This window comes from Marmota monax, unplaced genomic scaffold (assembly GCF_021218885.2).
Source record: "Marmota monax isolate L192 unplaced genomic scaffold, Marmota_monax_Labrador192_F-V1.1 WCK01_AAM20220418_F8-fsc00008, whole genome shotgun sequence".
Taxonomy (NCBI): domain Eukaryota; kingdom Metazoa; phylum Chordata; class Mammalia; order Rodentia; family Sciuridae; genus Marmota; species Marmota monax.
Window position 1 is genome coordinate 16,048,954 of NW_026694432.1, and position 27,089 is coordinate 16,076,042.

Consider the following 27,089-nt stretch of genomic DNA (forward strand, 5'->3'; position numbering starts at 1 on the left):
GCCTTTGAGTTCCATCATCAGTACCAGAAGAAAAAAAAAGTGAAAATCTTAGTGAAATCAATGAAATGATACACTTCAATGTGACAAACAGTGTTAACTGTTGTGGGAATAAAGCACTTTATCAATGACAACAGGTATGCTTACTCCTGCCTGTGGAAAAAAAGGAGAAATTTTACAGAAGATTAGTAATAGCCAATCATTTACTTATACCTCTATTAGGGAGATGTGAAGTATTTGGAAAATTATAAAATGGAGGGGACACTGAAGTCCTTTGTCCAGGGTTATTCAGCTTGTGAGTGATGCAGTGAGGATGTAACCCTGAGCAATTTGGCCCAAGTCCACACTCAATGAATTCTTCAGAGCTGCGCCTTGAAGAAGTCATTGAGAAGGTAGGGAACGGTATTCTAGACAGAGGGAACAGTTCATACCAAAGCAAAGAGATGCAAAAGGACACTTTGTTTTGGGAAGTGAGCTCAGTGTGGCTGAATCACAAAGAAATCAAGTAGTACGCATGAAGCTGGGGAGGCAGACTGGGATCAGAGTGTAAAAAGATTTTCTTTGAAGGCAGACCCTTTCAAAAAACAAATTTTACTAGGTAAGCACTCTTATCATTGAGCTACTCCCCCAGCACTTTATTTTATACACAATAGGTGAAAGAGTAGCAAGGGCACTTGTTTGGCCCCTGCCTGGCCTTCCACCATCAGTTTTTCTGTAGAAAGAGCCTGCCATCTCTGAATGATAAAAATGGAGTTGCAGGAGTATGAACTCTTAAGTTAACAGCAAATCCTGGCTCAATAACTAACTGGGAAACTAGATGCTTAAGCTCTGTGGTTCAGCTCCCTCACATATAAAATGGGATTAATCTATCAAATCATAAGGTTGCAAGGAGTGAGCTAATAAATTAGTATCTACAAAACTCTTGCACAGCTATATGCACTCCTGAGGCAGCACTTTGGATGGTAAGTTGAGAGTGTGGAAAGACCACTTAGATCTTATGAGAGAATATGGAGGTTTTTGAGGTCAAACTGGTAGGATTTGGTGACAGCTTGCAGTAGGTGGGATTGGAGATTTGCTGAGGATGATATCAAAGTTTTTAGTTTAGTCACTGCTTTAATATGGAATATATTTACCATCGGCATATTTCATACCAACAAACGTAGGGCACTAGATGTGGTAAGACATAAGAACCTACAATCAGATTTGGGAGTTACACATGGGTTACCAAAAAAAAAAGGCAATGTAATAAGGGGGCAGATGCTAAAAGCCACGGCCACATTTTCTTTCACCCTCTCACAACCACCTTGTGTTTTAGCCATCCCTAAATCACCTGCAGTTCCAGTGAGACACCACATTTCCCACAATTTCATGCCTGGTACCTTTTTTTTTTTGGTGGTAGTGGTACAAGGGATTGAACACTGGGCTATATCCCCTGGCTTTTCTTTTTCAATTTTGAGTCAGCTGGCCAACTTGTGAGGCTGACATCAAACTTGCAATCCTCCTGCCTTAGCCTATTCATTACCTAATTCTTTTTGGACCCTTATTTACTTTTTATATGTAGTGCTGAGATCAAACCCAGTGCTTCACACATGCCAGCCTGTTACCTAATTCTTACTCTTCTTTAAGCCCTTGTCTGATTCGTCCTGTTTTCCCATATATATATATAAAATTTTGTAGTTGTAGATGGACAGCATGCCTTTAGTTTGCTTTTATGTGGTGTTGAAGATCAAACCCAGTGCCTCACATGTACAAGGCAAGCACTCTGCCATTGAGCTACAGCCTCAGCCCCTCCCTAATAATTGTTTTTGAAATATTTATTTTTTTAGGTGTAGATGGACAGACACAATACCTTTATTTAAAAAAAATTTTTTTTTAAATTTTTTAATATTCATTTTAGCTTTTGGCGGACACATCTTTGTTGGTATGTGGTGCTGAGGATCAAACCCGGGCCGCACGCACACCAGGCGAGCGCGCTACCGCTTGAGCCACATCCCCAGCCCCTTAAAAAAATTTTTTTTATTTTTTTTTGTTTTAGGTGGACACAATACCTTTACTTATTTTTATGTGGTGCTGAGGATTGAACCCAGTACCTCGCACATGCCAGGCCAGCGCGATACCACTTGAGCCACAACCCCAGCCCCACAATACCTTCATTTTATTTATTAATTGTTGATGGACCTTTGTTTTGTTTATATGTGGTGCTAAAATTGAACCCAGTGACTCACACATGGTAGGCCCTGCCCGTGATAGGCAAGCGCTCTACTGCTGAGCCACAATCTCAGTCCCCTAATAATTCTTATTGTGCAACAGATGCCCTTTTTAAAAAAAAAAATATTTATTTTTTTTATTTTAGGTGGATACAATATTTTTATGTGGTGCCGAGAATCAAACCCAGTGCCTCACACATGCTAGGCGAGTGCGTTACCACTTGAGCCACATCCCCAGCCCTGCCCTTTTTGTTTTCAAAGCACCTATTACATGTTACCATTGTTCTATCCATGCCCCTCTCCTGAGATAGAGAATGTATCTTCTCTGTCTTCAGCTTGAGTAAGTACCTACGTAGAAACTATTAGGAATACTGCCAAAAGAAAGTACACCTTTGTCAGATTTGGTTTGGGGGCTACTAATTAATTAATTAGACACGTACTAATCCTCAGATAATGGGTAAAGTGTAGGCAGGGGAAGGCAGAGAATGAGTCAAGCTGTCTTGGTGATAAGTAGCAAGGAGCAAAGGCATTACCAACTGACACGCAAACTATAGTGTCATTTTTTCTAATGGCCACATTAAAAATGTAAGAAACATGTGAAGCCAAATATGGTGGCTCACACATTCAATCCCAGCAATTTGGGAGGTTGAGGCAAAATAATAAGTTCGGGGCAAGACTCAGCAACTCATATGAAAAGATCCTGTCTCAAAACTAAAAAATAAAAAAGGCGGTTGGGTATAACCGGGTGAGGGGATGCATACCTGTAATCCCAGTGGTGCAGGAGAAACTTGGATTCAAAGCCAGCTTGAGCAACTTAGCGAAGTCCTAAGCAACTCAGCAAGACCCTGTCTCTAAAATATAAAAAAAGGGCTGGGGATGTGGCTCAGTGGTAAAGCACTCCTGGAACCAAAAAAAGAGGGGGAGGGGGCTAGAATGCAACTCAGTAACAAAACGCCCTTGGGGTTCAATCCCCAGTATTCCCCCCTACCTACCCCGAAAAAAAGATGAAATTAATCCAACATAAAAATGTACTTACTTCAACATATTTTACTATTATTCTTAGAAATCTGTTTTATTTACATCCACAGCACAGCTCAATTCAGACTAGCTATATTTCAAATACTCAATCACATATTAGTGGCTTCCCTATTGGACAGCTCAAGGTGAGAGAAAAATATTCTCATGTAAGAATGGATCCAGGAGATTACAGGTGTGCCCCACCACACCCAGCTATGTTGGAGGCTGGGGCAAGAGGATTACAAAATCTAAGCCCAGCCTTGGTAATTTACACCCCCCCCCCCCAAAAAAAAAAAAAGTAATGTAGGTTCAAACCAAAGGGTCTGAATGCCCCTAAATAAAATGGAAAGCTTTAGGATTTTGAGATAACAATTTTATTTAATTTTGGACAGGGTTCTCTCACTAATTTGCTGAAGCTGGCCTTGAACTTACATTCTACCTCAGCCCCCTTTTGCTGGGATTACAGGTATGCACCACCATGCCCAGCTAGCAGCATATTACATAGGATTAAAACTGAAGACAGTCCTCACTGCCACTATATGGATTCATTTCAGTGAGGCTGTTCCAGTCTGTTAGAGCTAATTTCTGATGGTACAGACTGCTTTCACAACCACATATTTCTGTCTCACCAATAGATTTACTAGGTAATGAGGCGTGGTAAATCAGGGCAGTAGTGTAAAGATGGCTCCCTTTAGATGACACTTGGTTGGTAAGGTTGCATCTTTTTAGAGTTGTGCCCAGGCATGGTGGGGTAGTAAAAGAAACAGCCTTTGATAGTGCTGACAAAAGCTGAGATTCAGCAAAATCATCAAATGAAGATTCATGTACCATAGGTGCAGTATTCAAGGCTGTCTCAGAACAGTTTATTTAGATCCCTCTAATAATAGCATGTGCCCCAACTGGATTCCTATTTAGTATTCTTCAGTCTGCCCCTTTACAATATACCTTTCCATGTCAACACCCTTTCCCTCCCCCAGGGCTTTAAGGTTCCAAGCCAGTTACCAGCTAAGCCAATGACTTATTTGCCTGACATCTGCCTTACTGCCTTTCCAGGCATTAATCTGAGGCAGGGACAATTTATAGAATGCACCTCAGACTGTTCTTGGCAGAAAGGGAAGTGGACACTTATCTTGAGGGCTGAAGGGACTCCTCCTAGGCATAGTATCACATTTTCCAACTTAGAACTTTTTTTCCATTACTCTGGATCAAACCCAGGGGTGCTTAACCTGAGTTAAAGTAGGACCAGCTCCTATTTTTTCTTAATTAAGAAACAACAACAACAAAAAGATCCTTTAAGACAGGATCTTGCTAAGTTCTCAGGCTGGCCTTAAACTTGGGATCTTCTGAGTATCTACATTACAGGCATGTGCCACCACAGCTGGCCCAACTTAGAACTTTTGAACAAGGCTGGAGATGTAGCTAAGAAGTAGCACTTACCTAGCATGTACAAGGCCCTGGGTTTGATCCCCAGAACTACCCTTTTTATTTTAAGACAGGGTCCAAGTTGCTTAGAACCTTGCTAAATTGCTGAGGTTGACTCTCAACTTGCTCCTTCTACCTCTCAGCCTCCTAGCCTCTGGGTTTTACAGGTATGTGCCGCCATGCAAGGCCGCAGCATTAAAAAAAAAAAAAATCTACACACACATTATTTTTTCCTCATACAAATGTTGAATTTGGTTTCAGTATTGAAATAATCTTTAAAACCTGAAATCTGGTAAACAATTTATGAAGGAAGTACAGATAAATCCTTAATGTCCTTTAAGCCTTTACAAAGATAAAAATAAACTTTAATAGGTTCCTAAAAGGAAAAGTAGTTAGAGGAAAAAATTTTAAGAATGTCAGCCAGTTGCTGGGGCCTTGAATTCTTAATCCTTCTGCCTCACCTCCTGAGGGGCTGGGGATTAGAGGCATGAGCTACCACCCTCAGTCAAGCCACCATTTTCAAAAGCAGTTCACTATGTTAAAATACAACCTATTTGATCTTAAGTTGCCTAACTTTTACTATCAAGATGATACAAGTCTCAACACTGCTGTGAAGATTAAACAATGTACAAGAAAGTGATTTATAAACTATGATGAGTAACATCAAATTTTTGTTGGCTCATTAGAAATATTCTTGGCCTTTCCATGCAGGAACAGCTGGAGGAAATGGAAGAACGACAGAGGCAATTAAGAAGTGGAGTGCAACTCCAGCAACAGAAGAACAAACAGATGGAGCAGCTAAGGATCAGTCTTGCTGAAGAGCTCTCAACTTATAAGTCAGTTTTTGCTGCCACTCAAATCTCATCTAACATTAGTTGAGGGGAGGGGGAAGGCTCAGGAAAAATTTCACTTCACGGTAGAAAACAAGAAATGATTTGGGAAATGATTTTCAAATTGTGCTCATCCAGGAACAGATGGAAAATGGCTCTCTCTTTTTAAAGGGCTATGCTTCCCAAGAGCCTGGAACAGGCTGATGCTCCCACTTCTCAGGCAGGTGGAATCGAGACACAGTCTCAAGGTGATCTTTGTGGGTGATAGAGTGGTATTTGTGTTGTTTCTGCTTTTCTTTTTCTTTTTAATATTTATTTTTTAGTTCTCGGCTGACACAACATCTTTGTCTGTATGTGGTGCTGAGGATCGAACCCGGGCCGCACGCATGCCAGGCGAGCGCGTTACCGCTTGAGCCACATCCCCAGCCCCTTGTTTCTGCTTTTCTAACAATACTAATTATTGTCTTTTTTTCCCCACCCCTAATATTACCTAATTACCATTAGGAAATCTGTAAACAGATAAAACACCTAGGCTCTGAGCATTCTCAGTTCTTTACCCTACCCCACCCACACCTCCTGTTCAGTTTCCCCAGTATAAATCAGAAGGCAGCTGTGCTATCAAATTCAGACCATGACAAAGGTGGCCAACAACAGGGCTAAATTAAGTAAGTCATAAAGCTGTATTTCACAGACAGGGCCTAGCAAAACTGAAAGTATTTTTCTTAATAATGAATTATTCCAGACCCCTGGTATCTTATAACATGTCCTTATTCTTTATATACATAAAGTCTAAATTCCCTTAAAAAGTCTGTCAGTTGTGTACTGTATCAATACCCATTTCTTCCATTTATTTCCTACTTAAACTTATATCTTGGATACAAAATCACAAGTAACTATTGGAGCCAATGCTCTTTACTTTCTAGGACTTTTACTGTGTCTTATCTAGATATAATTATGCTTATTGTTGGATTAACTACAAATTGGGGGCAATGATCTGTCAAATACCTCTGTATGAACAGGAAAAAAAAGATAATGCTCATTTCTAAAGAAACGAAAGTGGCCAGGTACAGTGGCATGTGCCTGTAATCCCAGTGGCTCAGGAGGCTGAGGTAGGAGTTAGGAGTATCCAAAGTTTGAGGCCAGTCTCAGCAATGTACTAAGGCCCTGTCTCAAAATAAGGCCAGGGATGTGGCCCCTCTGAGTTCAATTCCCCAGGACTGGGAAGAGGGAGGAAAATACTCATGTGAAGTATTCCTGAGAGAAATTTTAACTACCCCAGTCTTCACCATCATATAGATAACCATTCGTTGTTTGGCAAATATGAGGCTTCTAAATATTTGCTAGGGCAATATTTGTCAACATAGCCTGTATAAACTAACTTTAGAAGTTCAATATTTCTAATGGTAGCATTTCAAGTTGCAGAAAGTATAAACTTATTCTTTTTCTTTTCCTTAACCTTACAGGGGCTGTTTAGAAATGTATGGCCAAATCTGTAACCCAGAAACAAAAAAAACTTATTAGCAAAGGATCACTGAATACCCTCTTGACACACTTCTTCCCAAACCGACGAGAGTACCAGAATTTGATGAGCAATTCACCTGTGGAAATTGCAAATATTGGCTGAACTGTGTAAAAAGATTTTAGGAGTGGCTGGAAGCAGAACACCAGTCAACTTTTAGCTGGATCCTATTTTGTAGGCTACTGATACTGATCTCAATACACTGAGGAATGGAAAAATGCCTTTTATCTGCCAGCAGCAACCCTCACATGCAGAGTAAATGATGAACGTATGGACACATCTTGAAGTATTGTGAAAAATGTATTTTGCCTTATGTTTACCCAAACCAAAAACATGTTTGGAACAAAACTGGGGTCAAAAAGGCAACTGATTTTCCTTATGTGGGTTTACAGTTAGAATTCTTTTGTGCCATGAGTGTTAGATTTTAAATGAATCCTCTTATATAGTTTACTTTTTAAGGGCTATACATATTCACATGGTATATTCTTAAAAATTGTGTCAAAATAATTTTCACTATACTCTGAAATAACTGACTTGGAGAAAAGGAACCCATCCAGATTTGAACCTCATGGTGTAAGATTTCAGATTTCCCAAAGACCTTTAGAGTTTTGGGGTCTATTCCGCCAAAACAAAACTAAGTGACTGGAAAGAATCGGCATGTTATCTTGTTTTGGCATTTGGTGATAAAGGATTTTAGAACCTGTTGTTTCTAACCTCTAAGTACAACCTCCAGTGAAAAACATACTAGGGAGAGGCAACCCTGTGAGATAAGCCTTAAATACCTTTCCCAAATTTAAATTCTGCCTTAAACCACACTGCCTTTGAAAAATTTTTAGAGTCTGTGTTGTTCTCTGGGGTCAGACTTCAAAAAGATGTCATTTTATTGCACATTAGTCTGTATACCTCTAGTTCTGTGTTTTATGTCTTGCACTTTTCCCTAGGAAGGAGTAAAGCTCTTTTCTATAGCTCTTGGCCTATTATATTTAATTCTACTCTTGATAGCCAGGGGATGGGTGTTTGATGGATGTTATGAACTAAATAAAACCCATTGGCATAGGGCTATGTAGAAAAGCAATTTATTCCATTATAAGCACTTACACAGTTAGTCATGGGAATAATAGGCCTGCTGATAAAACAGGTCACCCAAAATGCAGATAGTATCAAACTAGTGGTCAAGGACCAACTCCTAAAAAAAAAAAAAAAAAAAAAAAAGCAACTCTTATCAAGGATTAATTTAATTTTAAAAACATACAAGCTATCAATTCACTCTTCTCAACTTGACAGTATACCCGTGGTACAACTGTCAGGTAAAAACATACATCTTTACAACTTGGTGGTCCCAAGTTAAAAAAAAAAAAAAAAAAAGAACAAAAAAACAAAAACCATTTCACATAAAGGTAAGGAATAATATGAAAATAGCTCAAGAAATACACTAACAAGCAAAAATATATGGGAAAGGAGGAACATGTAGTTTTGACTTAACTGTAGAAATCAAGAGGAGACTGGTCTACATAGGAAAATGTGCATCCTGGAAAGTCAGGTGTGAAGATTTTAGAGTAGGAATCTATATGACTTGAATCTCCCCTAATTCCTGAATAAAAATGACATCTTGCGGTATTTATACTTCATGGCTCAGACACCTACCTCACTTGGCTCTATTCCTTACTCACTCTAGCTTTTACTTAAATGAGTCCAAAAAACTTGGGGATATAGCTTAAGAAGAAAAATAACCACACATAATATTCCCCTTTCTGTAGCTACTTTAGACCCGGGTTTGTTACTAGAAAATTCATGAACAAAATTTAAATAAGTCTGGCTTTGCTGAATAAAGTATCCCAGTTAATATTTAGAAAACACCCACTGTTTGGGCTAATAGCAATTGTTGGTGGTACCTATATAGAGGGATAGCTGAACAAAGTCTCTCAAAACCAGTGTTAAATCAATCTCAGGGTTGAGAGGGAAAAAAGGGGAGTCTAAAATCACAAGTGCAGACATATCTAAGATCCTTGTCCTTCAGGATCCACACTTCCTTCAGGATCTTCATCATTATAGATGTTCTCTGCCTGGCAAAAACAAGAAAAAACGGATATTTAGTAAACATGAAGGCTATTCTTTCTTTCTCTCCCTCTCTCTTTCTTTTGGTGGTGCTGGGGATTGAACCCATGGCCTTGTGCATTCGAGGCAAACACTCTACCAACTGAGCTATATCCCCAGCCCAAGACTATTATTTCTTTTTTTTTGTTTTCTTTTCTTTCTTTTTTTTTTTTTTAGAGAGAGAGAGAAAAATTTTTTAATATTTATTTTTTAGTTTTTGGTGGACACATCTTTGTATGTGGTGCTGAGGATTGAACCCGGGCCGCACGCATGCCAGGTGAGCGCGTTACCGCTTGAGCCACATCCCCAGCCCCCCAAGGCTATTATTTCAAGTGAAGATTTCTAATTATTTGACTCTGCCATTGCTGGGTAACTGCAGCTCTAAAGAATCTGTAATGTGCATCAATCAAAGAGTGGGTATGGCTGCATTCCTCTAAAATAGGCAGCTGGTCAAAGGTCCCTGGATTAGGACATTCCCACAAAAAAAGTTTGGATACTGCTTATCTTGATAACCAACATTCTTGAGTCCTCTCATCAGATATTAATAGCCCCAAAGTAAATACAAGCCAAGTGTCCACCAAATGATGAATGGAAAAATTATATATCTTTAAAATAGAATATTACTTGACAATAAAAAGCCACTCACATTGTATGACCCCATTTTTAATGTGTTCCAAATAGCCTAATTCATACAGTAAACGGATTGGTGGCTTCAGGCAAATTGTGTGTGTGAGAACTATGGAAATATAGAAGCGATGGCTTATGGGTATAGGGTTTCTTTTTGGGTTGATGAAAATGTTATAAAATTGGTTGTGGTGATGGATGCACAACTCTTTGAGTGTAGCAAAAACCACTGACTAATAACCTGTAGACAAATAAAGAAAAATTCACCTAAAAAGATCTTATGTCCAAATCTTGATTCGTTTTTAAAAAACTGGTCTTTCCAATTCTAATACTAACTATCCAAGGTTAGCATCACTCAACAGGTTTAAGGTTCAGTCCCATAAGACTGTCCTGTTCTCAAATAAAAAAAAAAGTTCTGCATGACACCCACATACATGGTTTGATAATTTGCTAAAATGATTCACAGAACTCTGAGTTTGTTATTTTTCTCCCTAGTGCGGGGGATGAAACTCAGGGCCTCATGCATACTAGGGCTGATGTATAGCCCCAGTTCCACTTTTGCTTTGTATCAGTGTTTATTATAAAGCACTTAACAGAGAACCAAATGAAAGAGATGAATAGGACAAAGCGCGGAGTAGGCTCAAAAATTCCATTAAGTCCCTGGGCATGCCACTCTCCCAGCATGTCAATATATCTACTAACCTGGAAGCTCATCAAATTACGAGTTCAGTCTCCAGATTTCCCTAGTCCCCTGGCTAGTAAGCGGGAGCTAAAAAGTTCCAAATACTTAATCTACTGTTTGGTCTTTCTGATGACTAGCTTATGAGGATATTTAGAGGCTCCACCAACCTCACCTTTACATCACAAACCCAGGTGTGGTCTAAAGGTTGTCTTGTTATTCAGTGTCTTGAGCAAAAAGACAGTTACCACTTTGAATATTCCAAGCATTTCTTAGGAATTATGCTAAGAAATGAGACAAAGATGAAATATTTACTTTTTATTATATCACATTTCTAAAAAGGTAATTAAAGTAACATTTGAGAATGGAAGACGTTCTAGGCCTTGGAGGAGATGTAGTTCTATCTCCTAAACATTTCCCCAACTACTACCAATATACTTTCAAATGATAGTCTACCTACGGCAACCCATTTCACTTTCCCACCAGAACTCTTTAAAGTTTTTATGTTAATTTTGAATGGATGTATTACAAAGAGGTTAAGGTAGATTTTGGTGATACATTTCAAACATCCTTATTGTAAAAAATACAATATAGAACATTATGAAAAAAAATCAAGTACTGCCTAACTCGATATATTGAACACATGTGGCAGTCTTGGGGGGTGGGGAGGTGTGCTGAGGATTGAACCCAGGAGGGTTTTACTACTGAGCTACATCTTCAACCATTTTTATTTTTTTTAATGCTTTAAAAAAAAAATACCTTTATTTACTTTTATGGTGCTGAGGATGGAACCCAGGGCCTCATACGTGCTAGGTGAGCGCTCTACCGCTGAACAACAAACCCAGCCCCTAGTTTTGAGAGAAGGCCTTGATAAGTTGCTGAGGCTGGCCTTGAATGTGGGCCTGCCTCCCACGCTACTGAAATTACAGTTGGGTACTACCACACCCAGTGGAAACAGCCTCCTAAACAGAGTTGTCTCTTAGTATCCTGAGGGGGATTGCTTCCAGAACAACAGCCATCCCCGACAGGCTGCCAAAATATCTTGGTGCTTAAATCAGTTATATAAAATGACATAATATTAGCATATAATCTATGCACATCTACCTGTAGATCTTAAGCCTTCTCTAGATTACAATTTCTAATATAAAGGCTGTGCATACAGAGATTATTATGTTATTTAGGGAATAATGTCAAAGAAAAAATTTTGTACATGTTCAGTACATACACAATTTAAAAAAAAATATTTTAAATCCGTGGCTGTTTTAATTCACCGATATGGAGGGGGCAGCCGTAGTTATACACAATTAAACACAGAACTAGAGACACAAAATATTAATATGAAGGATACTATCATGTGGTTCTTTGATCTGCCTTTTTCCTATTTAACCTTACTTCTTTTTGATACACAATATTCATAAGTACAGAGGTAGTACAATTTAATTTCAAAGGCCATACACACTATCATATCTTTAATAGTACTATCCATTTTAGGCAAGTTCTACTTATTAAAATGTTCTTTCTCATGGTTGACTCAAAAACTTTCCTCTAACCCAGCTATCCCAACTCCTCAGTTTATACCCAAAGGACTTAAAATTGGCAAACCACAGTGATGCAGCCACATCTATATTTATAGCAGCTCAATTCACAATAGCTAAACTATGGAACCAACCTAGATGCCCTTCAACAGATGAATAGATAAAGAAAATGTGCTACATATACATAATGGAATATTATTCAGTCTTAAAGAAGAATGACATGATGGCATTTGCAGAGAAATGGATGGAACTACAGAATATTGTTCTAAGTGGAACAAGCCAGTCCCCACCCCCCAAACAAATGCCAAATGTTTCCTCTGATAAGTGCATGATGATCCATAGTGGGAGTAGGTAGGGAAGAATGAAGGAACTTTGGATTTTCAGAGGGGAGCAAGGGGAGGGGTGGGGCTGCGGGGATGGGAAAGATGGTAGAATGAGATACACATTATTCCCCACGTACATTATACACTTTATATATAGTGTATACCTTATATACACTACTGGTGTGACTTTGTACCATGTACAGCCAGTGGAATAAGAAGTTGTTCCATTTATGTATGTGTCAAAATGCATTCTACTGTCATGTACAACTTATTGGAACAAATGTAAAAATAAATAAATAAAAAACAAAAACAAAAATAACAAATGACTTTACTTCCAATCCAGAGTTCATCCTACCATATTTTACCAAATAGCAAAGTAAATGGGGTTGAGTTTGGAATGATGGACTAAATTGGAGACTATGTGAACAAGCTAAAATAAAAACTGTGTACTCTGATAAAAGAACAACAAAAACTTTTTCCTCTAGAGTTTCTTCCTAGCTCTAGATCTACCTAGACACAAAAAGACTCTTGGAATTGATTTCATTTATCATACTTCCATTAAAAAAAAAAAAAAGATAAAAAAGCGGTAAAATACATAACAAAATTATCATCCTAGTTGTTTTATTTGTATAGTTCAGTGGCATGAAGAACACAATGTTGTATAACAATCCAGAATGTATTTTTTTCCCTTTAGTGGCCTTTTTGAGACCCAGTTCCACTAAATTGCCCAGGCTGATCTCCAAATTGTGATCCTCCTGCCCTAGTCTCCACAAGTACTGGGACTATAGATTTGAGATACCATGCCCAGGAAGAATGTGACAATTTCTTATACTACTACTATATTTAGACATTAGTCATTATTTATTTATTTGGTGGTACTGGGAATTAAACCCAGGGGTTCTCTTACCACTGAGCCACATCCCTAGCTCTTTTTCTTTTATTTTTTAAACTTTGAGAAAGGATCTTGCCTAGGCTGGCCTCAAACTTACAATCCTTCTGCCTCAGCATCCCGAGAAGTTGGGATTACAGGTATGTGCCATGAATTCAGCTATCATAGTTTTAGTGCTGGGACTGAACCAGTGCCTTACTCACGTTAAGCATATGTTCTACCACTGAGTTACACCCCAAACATGAGTTTTTTCTTTTAAACCACTGGGTCCTGGGGACTGAACCCAGGGCCTTATGCACACTGATTATTTTTTATTAAATTAAGTGCTCTGAAATTTATGAAATCTGTTAAGTTAACTAGACTGACAGGTGAACAGATGAAGACTCCTAGGATTCAAGTCTGGTTAGCTGAACAAGACACGGACACTAGTCAGAAAAAAGGATTGAGGAGGAAGAAAGGGGACTAAGGAGAGTGAAGAAAAGATCAGTTTTATTTGGTTGAGTTTAAAAATAACCAGTAGGGCCATCAGATGAAGGTAAAGAATAGTTAAGAGGGGCTGAAGCTGTGGCTCAGCAGTAGAGCGCTTGCCTAGTACGTGAGGCCCTGGATTTGATCCTCAGCACCACATAAAAATAAAACAAAGGTATTAAAAAAAATTAGTTATGAAAAGGACAATGTGCATATAATCACTAACATCACATTGGGAGTAAACCAAATGGATGGCAGTCACATTAAGTATAAAATATGAAATAGTATTTATCTAAATTCTCACCCCCAAAGACCAAACACTTACCATTTGCCACACTTGCATGATATTGTCTTCTGATACAGAACAAATCACCCAAGGTTCATTGGGATTCCAGGAGAAATCAGATATCTTGGCAGTGTGACCACCATGAATAAACTATAACAGGGAAGAAAACAGATATGAAATGAGAAAGAAGACATTAAATTACAAACGATTAAAAGAAGTTACAGGCTGGGGTCATGGCTCAGTGGTAGACTGCTTACCCAGCACACGTGAGGCACTGAGTTCAGTTCTCAGTACCACATAAAAATAAAGTTATTAAAAAAGAAGTTACAGATTATTTCAATATTGTTTACTGGTTATAACATACCAATAATTCTGGTGGGCCATCTTCTGCATCTTCTGGGGATTGTTCTTCTCCAATTTTACTAGCACAAAAAGATAATTTTAGAAGTTAAAAAGATTTTCCCCAAGTAACTACCTTGGGAAAGTGTAAATATAACTTCACAAAGACTAGAAAAATGAGAAATTATATCCCATCTGATTCAAACGTATGATATGTCAAGATCATTGCATTGTCATGTATAACTAAGTAAAACAAACAAACAAACAAACAAAAAAAACTTCACAAAGAGAGTAACTAATACAAGACTTACCTTAAATCCCAGACATTCAGTCTACGATCAGTACCACTAGAAGCCAGAATAGTCTCATTGTGAGGTGACCATTGAACCTATACAAGAATGAAGGAAACAGAAAAGACATGAATTAGGAAAACACACACACACACTCTCTAAAGTTAACAATTTAAAGATTTTGTAAAAAGGAATCAAAAGTATTAAACATTAGTTAAAAATGACAGATCTAATTTTTTATTAAAATACATTAATAGACCTAAGACATCAACTTCTCTTCTATTTCATGTTATATTTTTATTTTTAGTTGTAGATGAACGCAATACCTGTTTTTATAGTTTTGTTTGTTTGTTTTTTTTTAAATATGGTGGTGGGGAACAAACCCCAGTGCCTCGTGCATGCAAGGCAAGAGAGCGCTCTACCACTGAGTCACAACCCCATACCCCCATTTCATGTTATACTTTTGAAGATCACACCTCCTTCCCTCCCTCCCTCCCTCCCTCCTTTCCTTCCTTTAGTATTGGGGATTGAATTCAGGGGCACTTTACCACTGAGCCACATACCTAGTCCTTTTATTTTGAGATAGGATCTTGCTCAGTTGCTGAGGGTCTCACTAAATTGGTGAGGTTGGCCTGGAACTTTTGATCCTCCCATTTCAGCCCTCCACGTCATTGGGATTATGGGCATATGCTACTGTGCTTGGCTAAATATATTGGCCATACTTCAACCACAGTATCTAATTCTGGCCTCTAGTCAAATGTAACCCACTTCTGACCTAAGTACTAAAATAACAGATGACACACATACAAAAATTACTTTCTTAAGTACTTATATGGAACTCTGTGGTACACATAAATAAGGCTGATGACAACAATAAAAATTCCTTATAATAATGATCTTAAGTGAAGAGTTCAGACAAAATTCAACTAAATACATGCAACAATCACATATTATTTATTACTGGTTGGTAAGAAAGGTGCTGGCTCATGTTACAGAAAAGATAACATTACCGTAAACAAAGAATTTGAATAATCTTCATGCAATAATACCATTTTAAGCAAAGAACAAAGAGGGCAAAGTCAAAATATTCTTTGGAGTAAAAAATAAGGTTAAGAGACAAAGTGTACAGAACTATGCCTCACCTAAAACCCAATTAAGATGCCAGCCACATTTATCCATTAGAATTAATCTGACTGCCCTCAGGTCCTTAACAATATTTTATTATAATTTCAAAATAGGCCTTTCTTGCTATAAAAATTTAAGCCTTACAATTTAACTAAAAACTATGTAACTATACCTGTAACATATTCCTCACAAAGCCTTACCAAAAGCTTTGAACATAGTGCAACAACAAACATTTTTTTTTAGGGGCTGGGGATTAAATCCACAGGTGCCCTTACCACTCCAGTCCCTTTTTATTTTGAGAAAGGATCTCATTAAACTGCTGAGGCTGGCCTCAAACAACCCTGAAATACATAGGTGGCCAACGAGCGAGCAGTTTGAAAAAGTAAACAAGAAAGGAAAAACAATCCCAATTCCCACAGAGAACAGTATATGCCTACTTGCACTCCCAAGTTTTCCTTTAACATCAACAAAAATTAAGCAGCAATGGCTTCTCTTACCTGAAATATTTCATCCTTATGTGATTCAAAGGAATGCAACTTAAGTTTCAGATTTCTCAGATCCCACAAGGCAACAGTCTACATGCAAAAAGAAAAGGAAAGCAAGACCAATGTATATTTTGTTTTGTTGTTTGTGGCAGTGGGGAGTGAACTCTGAGGCACTCTACCACTGAGCTACACCATGAGCCCTTTTCATTTTATTTTTGAGATAGGGTCTCACCAAGTTGCCCAGGCTAGCCTTGAACTTGCAATCTTCCTGTCTCGGCATTCTAAACAGGTTGAACTAAGAGGCGTTTATCATTGTACCCAACAAATGTTTTATTTTTTTAAAAAGAAAAGAAAACCCATTAACTCAAACTAACTCTGCACATTTAAAATGTAAAGAGATTCACAAATGTATTCTTTTTTAAAAAAATTGTTATTTATTTATTTTTTGAGGTGGTGCTGGGGATTGATCCCAGGGCCTTGTGCATGGGAGGCAAGCACTCTACCAACTGAGCTATAACACCAGCCCAACGAATTTATTCTCTTAGAACAAGTCAAACTTACCTTATCAGCTGATCCTGTGGCAAGTATGAACTCACTATAAGGATTGAAAGAGAGGCAGTTCACTTCAGCAGTGTGAGCATCTACTGAGTGGCTTGGTTTGGAAGTATTGTTTGAACGAGTATCCCAACTTTAGTGGAAGGGGGGGGGGGAGAAAAGCAAAGAGAAAAGCTTTTGAAAAAGCTTACTAAATATAAAAAATAAGATAAAATATAAGAATAAAACAACAACAACAAAATACAATGGGTTCTACTCACATCATAAGTTTCTGATCGTCAGCAACTGACCCAAACAGGGACTCATGGAGCAGATGCCAGGAAACATCTTCTACTACTGCTGTATGCCCTGTAAAGATGGTCTTCGCATCGACCACTTTTCCTTCCTTTGGGACGGCACTGATATCCCATAGGCAGATGGTCTTAAATGTAAAATTAACCATTATGTAAGAGTCTCACCTTCCCACAAATCCCAAAAAAAGAAACCAACTGGTAACTAGCCCAGATTTGCTTCAAAATTGGAAGGATACGCACATGGTCATCTGAAGCACTAAGTAAGTGCCCACTGAGATTTGGGTTCCAAGAAAGCCCATACCCTTCCTTCTGATGTCCACGGAGACGCAAGTCTGGGTTGCACTCTCCAGAAGGGTCTGCAAAGTAACAGACACATGAAGATGACTAAGTTCACTGTTACTATGGGTTTACTAAACAAAATGAAATGTTGAGCATGATGCCTAAAGCTCCTAACATTTATAAAAAATACAGTAATCATTACGACCAAAGATAAAATGCTTAAGCTTCACCATCATCATTCTGTTTATTCTATTTTAAAAAGGATTTTTTCCACTAAAGGAAAAAGTGTGGAGGAAAATACTCACACATATTATCACTATAAATTATAGGATGTTAAATTATACAGATGACGAGAAATTAAAACCCTGAACAAGCAGAATCTGTGTATTTGAAGAGAAAAGGGGAGGTACCTGACCTGGTTTAGAAGGATGTTTTGTATAGTCAAAAACAAGAACATCACTGGATGGAGTCTTTGTTGCAATGATGCAAGGGTTCTGGGGCATATAACGAGCCCTATTTACTTCTCCTTCATGGTTGATCTTGATTTCTATTTCAATTTTCCCACTAACTGAGCCAAAACCTCCAAATTCTGTAAATAAAAATAAATTGCAAGTAAGGGTGAGAAACAAAACATTCTGCTTGGGTTACACAGAATATGAAGACATAGGCAAAGCCTTTTATCAGTAAAATAGTATATTAGACATTTGTTAGCAATATACAGTGTTTTCATTCTCATCTGACATCAGATATGTTGTTAAATGCCTAATAAGAATTACACTGCTAGGCATGGTGGCACACACCTTTATTCCCAGCAATGCAGGAGGCTAAGGCCTGAGGATTCCCACATTTGAGACTGGCCTCAACAACTTAGTAAGAAATCAGAAATAAAGAAAATAAAGAAATAAAGAAAATCAGAAATAAAGGCCTGAGATGTAGTAACATGCATCTGCTACAGGGTTTACTCTCAGTAGAACAAAAACACCACCCTGGCCCAAAACAAACAAGTCAAAGTATTTTATTAGTATTTGAAGTTAAGAAAAACTTTCACCTCAAAAGGAGGTTCTTCATAAACACTTTTCAAATCTCATTTAAAGTACAAATAAGGGGGCTGGGGTCGTGGCTCAGTTGGAGAGCACTTGCCTAGCACGCATAACGCACTGGGTTTGATCCACAGCACCACATAAAAATAAATAAAAAATAAAGATATTGTGTCCATCTACAAATAAAATATCATTAAAAAAAGTATGCCGAATAAACTTGGTACTATTTTTAAAAAATATTTTTAGTTGTAGATAAACACAATATCTTTTTTTATTTTCATGTGGTGTTGAACCCAGTGCCTCATACCTGTTAGGCAAGCATTCTACCACTGAGCCACAACCCCAGCCCTAGTCAATTTTATTTATTTTGGGACAGGATCTAAGTTGCCCAGACTGGCCTCTAACTTGCTATTCCCCTGCTTCAGATGAATCACTGGAATTATAGGTGTGTGCAACCACAAGAGGCTAATAGTTCCATTATCTTTGTTTTTGGTACTGGGGATTGAACTGGGGGTGCTTAAACACTGAGACACATGCCTAACCCTTTTCTCCATTTTATTTAGACAGGGTTTAGCTGAGTTGCTTAGGACCTTGCTAAGTTGCTAAGTCTGGCTTTGAAATCGCAGTTTACCTGCCTCAGTCTCCCAAGCTGCTGGATAACAGGTGTGCACCACTGCGCCCAGCTCCATTTTCTTAACTCCTATTTGCCTTCAATTTTTCAGAACCTCAAATATCCATAAAACAAAGAAGATGTAAAAAGTAATAGATGAGGGGCTGGGGACATAGCCCAGTTGGTAGAGTGCTTGCCTCACATGCATAAGGCCCTGGGTTCAATCCCCAGGCACTACCATAAATAAATAAATAATAGATGAACCAGGTGAAATGGCACACACCTGTAACCCCAGCGGCTGGGGAGGCTGAGGCAGGAGGACCACAAGTTCAAAGCCAGCCTCAGCAATAGGGAGGCGCTAAGCAACTTAGTGAGACTCTGTCTCTAATAAAATTCAAAATAGGACTGGTGAGCTGGCTCAGTGCTTGAGTGCCCCCAAGTTCAACCCCTGGTACCAAAAAAAAAAAAAAAAAGTAATAGATGAAACTGCTGTCAATAATATTGCTACACAGGTGTTACTCTTTGAAGGACAAAAGCTTCTCAGAAAGCAAAGATGTAAATGGGTAACATTGTTGGCCTTAGATAACTTTCAGCTTCAAAATAACTTTTGTAAGTTTTGAGCATATGTTTCAAAACAAGGTTAAAAGCCCAATAATAAAAGTTTAAAGACTAAAGGAGAAGAAAAAATACATTAACTAATTTTATTCCAAAAACTTGTAACAAAAAGGAAGGCAAAATAAGGTGTGTCATCATAAGAAACTTTCAGTCTAAGCACACAGTGGTTAAGTACATAAATGTAGAGAATTACCACTACCAAAAAAATAAATAATTAAAAAAAAAAAAATAGCATAATTGTCAGAAAAGTGGCACCATTCAGGGAAAAGGAAGAGCTGGCAGCACAGAGCCCATAGAACAAGGGTTATTTCAGGATTGGACATACATGGGCCTCACTGTAAAACAGTGGCAAGAATTCAGCTTAGAGAATTCAAAATTTGTATTTTGTTTCTTGGTATTGGGGATTGAACATGGGGTGCTTAAACACCAAGCTATGTCCCCGGCTCCTTTTTCTATTTTGAAACAGGGCCTAGCTATGTTGCTGAGGTTGGTTTTGAACGTGTATTCCTCCAGCCTCAGCCTCTAGAGCCCACTGGGATTACAGGTGTGAACCACCACACTCAGTTCAAAATTGAGTTTTAAAGGTCTAGGATTCAACTGGGTATGGTGGTTCGCACCTATAATCCCAGCAGCTCAGGAGGCTGAGGCAGAAGGATTGCAAGTTCATGGCCACCCTCATTAACTCAGGAGGCCCTAAGCAACATAGTGAGACTTTCTCAAAATAAAAAATAACAAGGGTTAGGGACATAGCTCAGTGGAACAGCACCTCTGTGTTTAATTCCAGGTATGAAAACCCTCCCTTCCAAATAAAACAACCACCCTCCCCACCCCACCCCCAAAAAAACCCTAGTATTTTTTTTTTTTTATTTTAGTGTAGTGCTAGTAATTGAATCCAGGGCCTTGCACATGCTAAGAAAGCACTCTACCAATGAGTTACATACCCAGCCCTATGTATTTAATGTGATTAGAGAAACAAAAGGATCACCAGTTTGAGGCCTGTTCCAGCAATTTAGCAACATCTTTATCTTGAATAATAAAAACTAGGGGTTCCTAGGTTTATTCGCATGAGGATCAGTTGATTTATTCGGGGTTTACTGTATATATTACTGGCTCTTTCTCTTTTTTTTTTTTAACCTGTTCTTCAAATATGAAGTGTTAGAGGATAAGGTCTCTTCAAAACAAAAGGAAATTTGATGCCACTCAAAGGGAATATAAGCTGCGCATGCTGTGTCCACCTGTAATCCCAAAGGCTCAGGAGGCTGACAGCAGGATTACAAATTCAAGGCCAGCCTCAGCAACTTAGAGAGGACTTGTATCAAAATAAAAAGAGCTGGGGATGTAGCTCAGTGCCCAGTACTTAAAAAACACATACGAGTGTTCTGCTAATCATGAGAAATCTAAGAAACATTAAACATCTAATATTTATGAAAGTGTTCTATCATCTAAGCTACATTCCCAGCCCACTTAAAAAAATTTTTTTTGAGATAAAGTCTAAGTTGCCCAGGCTGGTCTCAAATTTAAGGATCCCTCAGCTGCAGCCTACCAAGTAGCTGGGATTAGAGCATGCCACTATGCCCAGTATCAACTTGTTTTTCACTGTTGCCTAGCTACAAAACCTTAAAGATAATTTTTCCCGTACCTGATGAATATGTAATACCACAAATATCCAAGATGTCTGAATATGTGCTAAGTACTTTATACGTTCAATGAGCAATTTACACTCACCCAAACCCATGAACCATTTTTTATCTGCTTAGAGAGAATATCTCCCCTGATGAGAATGCACAGAAATAACGTTGGTAGATTTCTGGTTCTTTCAACGGTAGAAATCCCCTCATTACCAGTTTAGTAGTGGGAAGTTTACAGAAAAGATACAGAACGAGTATGCGTTGAGTAGTTCTTCTATACTGCAAACTTAGCTCTCCCAAGCATAAATCTTATTTCTAACTTGAGGCTACTTTATCAAATTGGTATCCTTTTACAATAAATAATTCAATGATATGAAAGATAACCATGTGTCAAATTCTTTCGTTTAAGATTCCTACCTCCTTTCTCACTGTCGTAGTGTGATGCATCAAATTGAGCATCATCATTGGGGAGCTGTACACTGGCTATCACAAGGTGGTTTTGCTCATCGGATGTGTGTGTCCCCAGGACAAGTCGATGAATGCTGAAATCTTTTCCTTCTGGTCTGTAACAGCAATAAACAGTCAATATTCAAATTACTACCATCAAGAGAGACTACAAACAGTTATGGAGACCCACCTTCTACATTTACTGCATCTTCCATAAGGTGAAATACAGAGAACAATATAATTCCTAATTTTTTTTTAATTTTAAATATTTATTTAGTTAGTTAGTTCTCGGCGGACACAACATCTTTGTTTGTATGTGGTGCTGAGGATCGAACCCAGGCCGCACGCATGCCAGGCGAGCACACTACCGCTTGAGCCACATCCCCAGCCCCCTAATTTATTTTATTTGTACGTTTTTCTAATGTGGTGCTGAGGATCAAACCCAGTGTCTCCCACGTCCAATGCAAGTGCTCTGCCACTGAGCTACAGCCCCAGCCCAAAATTTTTTTAAAAACTATTTTTAGTTGTTGATGGACCTTTATTTATTTATATGCACTGTTGAGAATTGAACCCAGTGCCTCACGCGCTAGGCAAGCGCTCCACCACTGAGCCATACTCCAAGCCCTAGCACCTAATTTTATAAGCATCTCTAACTTGTTTTAAAATTTAGAATTACTCTGGAGAAAAAGTTTAAAAGAATAAAAAATGAACTATGTACTCTTTACAATGGGCTAAAAGGAAAGAAAACAGGGGTTGGATACACTAATACTTAATTTATTAAAACCTTTGTTTAAAAGGAGGGGCTGGGCACAATGACATGCCTGTAATCTCAGCTAGAAGGATCACAAAGAAAATCCAGGTGTGGTAGTGCCCACCTGTTACTCCCAGAGACTTGGGATGCTAAGACAGGATGATTACAAACTCAAAAACAGCCTCAGCAAATCATCAAAACCCTGTCTCAAAACTAAACAAAATGTAGCCCAGTGACAAAGTACCCATGGGTTCAATAAATCCCCACTACCCACCCCCACCAAAAAAAAAAAAAAAAGATAGGAAAGGAGTAGCTTGGGGTATAGCTTAGTGGAAGACCTTAGCATGTGCAAGTTTCTGGGATCAATCTTCAGCACCTCAGACCCACCCTAAAAAAGGTAAACTAGGGATGGGGCTGGGGCCCAGTGGCAGAGCACTTGCCTAGCACATGTGAGGCACTGGGTTCAATCCTCAGCACCACATAAAAATAAATAAAATAAAGGCTCAACTACAACTATGTGCAAGTACAACAAAAAAATAAATATTAAAAAATAAATTTTTTTAAAAAAAGAACTAGGGATGTGACTTAATGGTTAAGCATCCTTGGGTTCAATCCCCAGTACCAAACAAACAAAACAAAAACCTGGAGGCAATTAGGCAGTCATGTACACAAATAACTAAATATTAGGCAATATATACTATATGAAAGGCACACAAAAATATGGGAGTTTAAGCTGGGAATGGACGCATCTCCAAAAATCTCAGTTACTCAGGATGCTGAGGCAGGAGGATTCCAAGTTTGATGTCAGCTTTGGCTACATAGAGACACTCAAAGTAAAAATTTAAAAATGGCTGGAGTGGTAGAGTGCTTCTGGGTTAAATTTCCAATACCACCCAAAAAAGTAAAGAAATAAAATATGCAGCAATCTAGATTATCTCAGGAAATAAGGAAGCATTCTGGAAGAGATGCTAAGATTACAGATACCATGTTAGCCATTTTACATACAAAATTTAAACACCATAATAATACTATGAATATTATTCCAACTTGAAAACAAAGATATCTGACATTGAGGAAAATTAAGCAATCTCTAAGATCACACAACTACTAAGTTAACAACTGGGATAAAATTCCAAATGAAAAGCACAATGGGAGAGAAACCTATAAAGTAGATAAAAACCAGAATCTTTATTGTTTTGAATGTCAGTTTTAAGGAATTCTAAATTCCATACTGTAGGGAACAAGAAATCATGGAAAGTTTCTAAGCAGTGACATTAATATCATTTGTCTCCTCAGAAGGATTAATTTAACAATGTAAAACAGAGGTTCTTAAAAGTACAGTACTAAGGGCAATAGAACCAGCATCAGCATCACCTGGGAACTTGTTAGAAATGCAAATTCTCAAAATCTACTCCAGATCAAATAAATCAGATATTCTGGAAGGTGGGACACAACTGTTTTCTAAGACCTTCAGCTGATTATGTTGCATATTACAATATGAAAACTCCTGGTCTCAATGAGACAGATGCAACACAATTAGGATTTATGAGGGCTTATAAATGACTCCCTGTCAACTGGGTAAACAAAACATAAATGTCAAAAAGTCAAATATGGCCAGGCACGGTGGCACATGCCTGTAATCCCAGCGACTTGGGAGGCTGAGACAGGAGGATCGCAAGTTCAAAGCCAGCCAGCCTCAGGACAAAAGCAAGGTGGTAAGCAACTCAGTGAGACCCGGTCTGTAGTTAAAATACAAAAAAAAGTAATAGGACAAAGCTAGGGTGGAACCTCCAAGAAATGAATTATTCTGTTCAGAACATGTCAAACTGAAGAAATCAATAAATAAGATACTTGAGGCACCAGTAGGAAGCCAAATAACACAAAACATTATCTGGAAGGGCTCAAAAATTAGATCAAGACACACACACACACACACACACATATATGTATACATACATACACATATATATATATACAGGATCACTGAATCCCAGAAATTATACAATTTAGCACAGAAATATAGTAAATATGACATTACTATTCAAATATTTTTCTCACCAAGTTTTTAAAACTCCCGACAGAAACGACTACTTATCTTGAACTCCAAATACTTCCAACAATCATTGATCAACTGAACGCGAGAATGCCCAATCAGGATAAAGAAGCTTCAAGTTCTAAATTTCTATATAGATACTAAGGTTTTTTATAATATCTCTAGCATACATTTCCCCATTTTTCCTTATGCCACTGTAAAGGAAGCAGCTTCATTCTTGAAAGAATATGGTTATTTAATACAAAATAATTTTTGAATGTTATTCTGAAAAGTGAAGCAATTATAACAGGCACTTGTTTTTCTTTCTTTTTTTTTTTTTTTGATGGTACTGAGGATTGATCTCAGGGACATTCTACTGTTGAGCTGTACTCCATCATTTTTATTTTTTTGAGACAGCATCTCATATTCCCAGACTGACCTAAAATTTGTGATCCTCCTGTATCAGCCTCCAGAGCCCCTGGGATTGCAGGCATGTGCCATGGTGTCCAGGTAGGTACAGCACATACCAATCATCTATATCCACCATATCTTTGCACTGTTACTTCCTTCTAAAAGTCAGTCCCGATACTCCAAAGTTGAGGTATATTTTTCTTGCTCTGATCACATCTGTGCCACTCTTGTCATAATTCTGATTTGTGTCCATCGATATGTGGACCCTAGCAGAGCCTCAATAAATGCAAGCTAAACTAAATGATATGCTATCCCCTATATCAGAGGCAAGCTACCTGGGTAAGAAATATATGTGAGGGCTGGGGACATAGCTCAGTGGTAGAACATCCCTGAGTTCAATCCATAGTACTAGGGGGAAAAAAAGAATATATGCGATTAGTCTCATAATCCTCACTATGCCCAACACCCAACTTCCTTTTATGAAAACCATATTATGGGGCCTGGGGCTATAGCTTAATGGCAGAGCGCTTGCCTAGCATGCATGAAGCACTGGGTTCAATCCTCAGCACCACATATAAATAAACAAAATTAGGGCATTCTACAACTACAAAAATTAAAAAAAGAAAGGAAGGAAGGAAGGAAACAAACCATACTATGACACCTCCAGGTATTTTTTTTGTTTTGTGTCCTAGGTCATTAAGGATCCAGCCCAGGGTCTTGCTGGATGTGATCTACCAATGAAGTATTTATCTCCAGCCTCCATCAAGGATGTTTTCTAAGTATCCTCCATCAAGGATGTTTTCTAAGTATCCTAATTATCTTTCTATAATTGTTCTCATTCTACATTGCTATAATTACCAGTTGACATCTATCTTTTCAACCAGACCACGTATTGTTTATAGGTAGGTCCCATATTCCTCTTTGCATTAAGCAGCTATGGACTGTAAAAATTCATTCGGTTTGTTGAAGGCATTGAACTTAGACTGCTTACTGAAAGTTATCAAGTTTTGTAATTTGGTCAATTACAGTTGTAATACGGCTATTCAATTCAGTATCACAAAAAGAAAATACCAACATATTTTTCTCTCTCCAGGTAAATTCCAAAATAATTTACATTTTGCCATGTTTTCCCCCCATAGATCAAAAAACGTCACTAATAGGCTTTGATCACGTGCCCTCTTCAAAGGACTGGAGAAATCAAAGTAACGTTCAAGAGATTCATGTCACCTGGTTACATCTGGAAGCCACTGTGCTGTTAGGCTGGGCCACTCCAGAGCATGGGTCATCACCAAATCATAAAGAAAAGGGGTGTTCTTTTTCCATATTTTGTACTCCTCGTTGATCACACGTTCTTCCACTGCATCGTCAAAGGCTGCTAAAATTTTTAAAACAAATTAAGTTAGAGAACAGAAACGGAAAACAAGTAAACCTCTCCAAAGCTACCAGCGGCTTCTTCCCTCCAGACCCTGGAAAGGAGGGTTGTGTCCGGTGTTCCCAGGAGCAGTCACCAAACAACGCCGCCCTCTACCTCCGCGGGCCGGAAGTCCCCGGCTATCCCAGCCAGCACTCCGTTACCCATTCGAGGCGACGGCGCAAGGCCTTCGAAGCACGCTTGCGCGAATAGTCTGGAAGACCGGCGAAGAGGCGCGTCACCGGGCCTTGGGTAGGGAGCGAGGCAGGCGGGCCCGGGAAATAGGCTGAGTGGCCGACAGGGAGTGTGAGGAGGGACGCACACCCCTAGGCCTCCCACTGCCAGCTTCGCTCCGCGGTGACGGGCTTCGGCTCGTGAGAAACTGGAGCGCCGTTAGCCCGCCCCGCGGGGAGCTCCCTCCTCACGCCAGCGTTGCTGGAGCTTCGCTCGGCACCATTGGGCCTGTCGCCGATGTTAGGCCGTATGGAGGCCGCAACGTAGCACAGACACCCGCCGCCCTCACGGGGCGTCTCAGGCACCCTCACCTTCCTTGTCGGCCATGGCGGCAGGAGAGCCGGGGGTATCCCGGGGTCGAGCGTTGCGGGAGGGGCGGGGAGCCTGCGAGCGCTAGCTCCGCGCGCGCGGCCTCTATTGTTTCCTGCGGCCCCTGCGTGAGGGTCGACTCGCGCACCTTCGCGCCAACGTCGGCCAATCGGAGTGCATCCAACAGCGGGGTGGGCGGGGCAATCCCATTCTCGGCCTATCCGGACGCACGGAATCTCTTTCCGCGGGTCCGATGAGCGCGCTCCGCCCCATCTGTCCCCACACCGCGGGAGCGGACTTCCACTGACGGCGCGCCCGCCCGGGCTGATGGGATTGTGCCCGTTC

General features: G+C 39.2%; 2 protein-coding genes and 1 non-coding gene across 6 annotated transcripts in view; 1 reads left to right on the forward strand and 2 right to left on the reverse strand.

Annotated features, from left to right (window-relative positions):
- Nucleotides 1-8,374, forward strand: part of Sync (syncoilin, intermediate filament protein) — a 20,533-nt gene extending 12,159 nt beyond the window's left edge. The window contains exons 3-5 of one of the 2 annotated variants that reach the window (XM_046468961.2): nt 5,355-5,479; nt 5,645-5,721; nt 6,937-8,374. In XM_046468961.2, the coding sequence (XP_046324917.1) occupies nt 5,355-5,479; nt 5,645-5,721; nt 6,937-6,947 (213 nt within the window). In that variant the 3' untranslated portion in view covers nt 6,948-8,374. The remainder of the gene's footprint in view (nt 1-5,354; nt 5,480-5,644; nt 5,722-6,936) is intronic. The other variant, XM_046468962.2, reaches the window with a different exon arrangement.
- Rbbp4 (RB binding protein 4, chromatin remodeling factor) lies at nt 7,274-26,905 on the reverse strand. Of its 3 annotated transcripts, XR_009224328.1 has the most exons (13): nt 26,747-26,905; nt 26,018-26,165; nt 21,567-21,712; nt 17,672-17,845; nt 17,218-17,333; nt 16,945-17,105; nt 16,691-16,817; nt 16,142-16,219; nt 14,541-14,617; nt 14,255-14,312; nt 13,930-14,040; nt 7,717-9,055; nt 7,274-7,521 (listed from the first exon to the last, which is right to left on the reverse strand). XR_009224328.1 is itself a non-coding variant. In XM_046468971.2 (12 exons), the coding sequence occupies exons 1-12, from the start codon at nt 26,760-26,762 to the stop codon at nt 8,990-8,992; spliced, it is 1,278 nt and encodes a 425-aa protein (XP_046324927.1). In that variant the 5' UTR covers nt 26,763-26,905; the 3' UTR covers nt 7,274-8,989. The 3 variants fall into 3 exon arrangements, 2 of the variants coding, with proteins under 2 accessions (XP_046324927.1, XP_058426922.1); XM_046468971.2 differs by having other exon boundaries at nt 7,274-9,055; XM_058570939.1 differs by having other exon boundaries at nt 7,274-9,055; nt 26,018-26,162; nt 26,747-26,899.
- Trnas-cga (transfer RNA serine (anticodon CGA)) lies at nt 9,132-9,204 on the reverse strand. The gene has a single exon. It is a non-coding gene; the product is annotated as a tRNA-Ser (tRNA).
- Nucleotides 26,906-27,089: the final 184 nt, after the last annotated feature.

Bases quoted from the DNA above. Each gene is read 5' to 3' on its own strand.
- Rbbp4 (XM_046468971.2), bottom strand. The intron at 17,846-21,566 runs GTAGGAATCTTA...TTTTATTTACAG, and splicing joins CTACGACAGTGAGAAAGGAG to AATTTGGAGGTTTTGGCTCA. The intron at 17,106-17,217 runs GTGCGTATCCTT...TTTACATTTAAG, and splicing joins TTAGTGCTTCAGATGACCAT to ACCATCTGCCTATGGGATAT.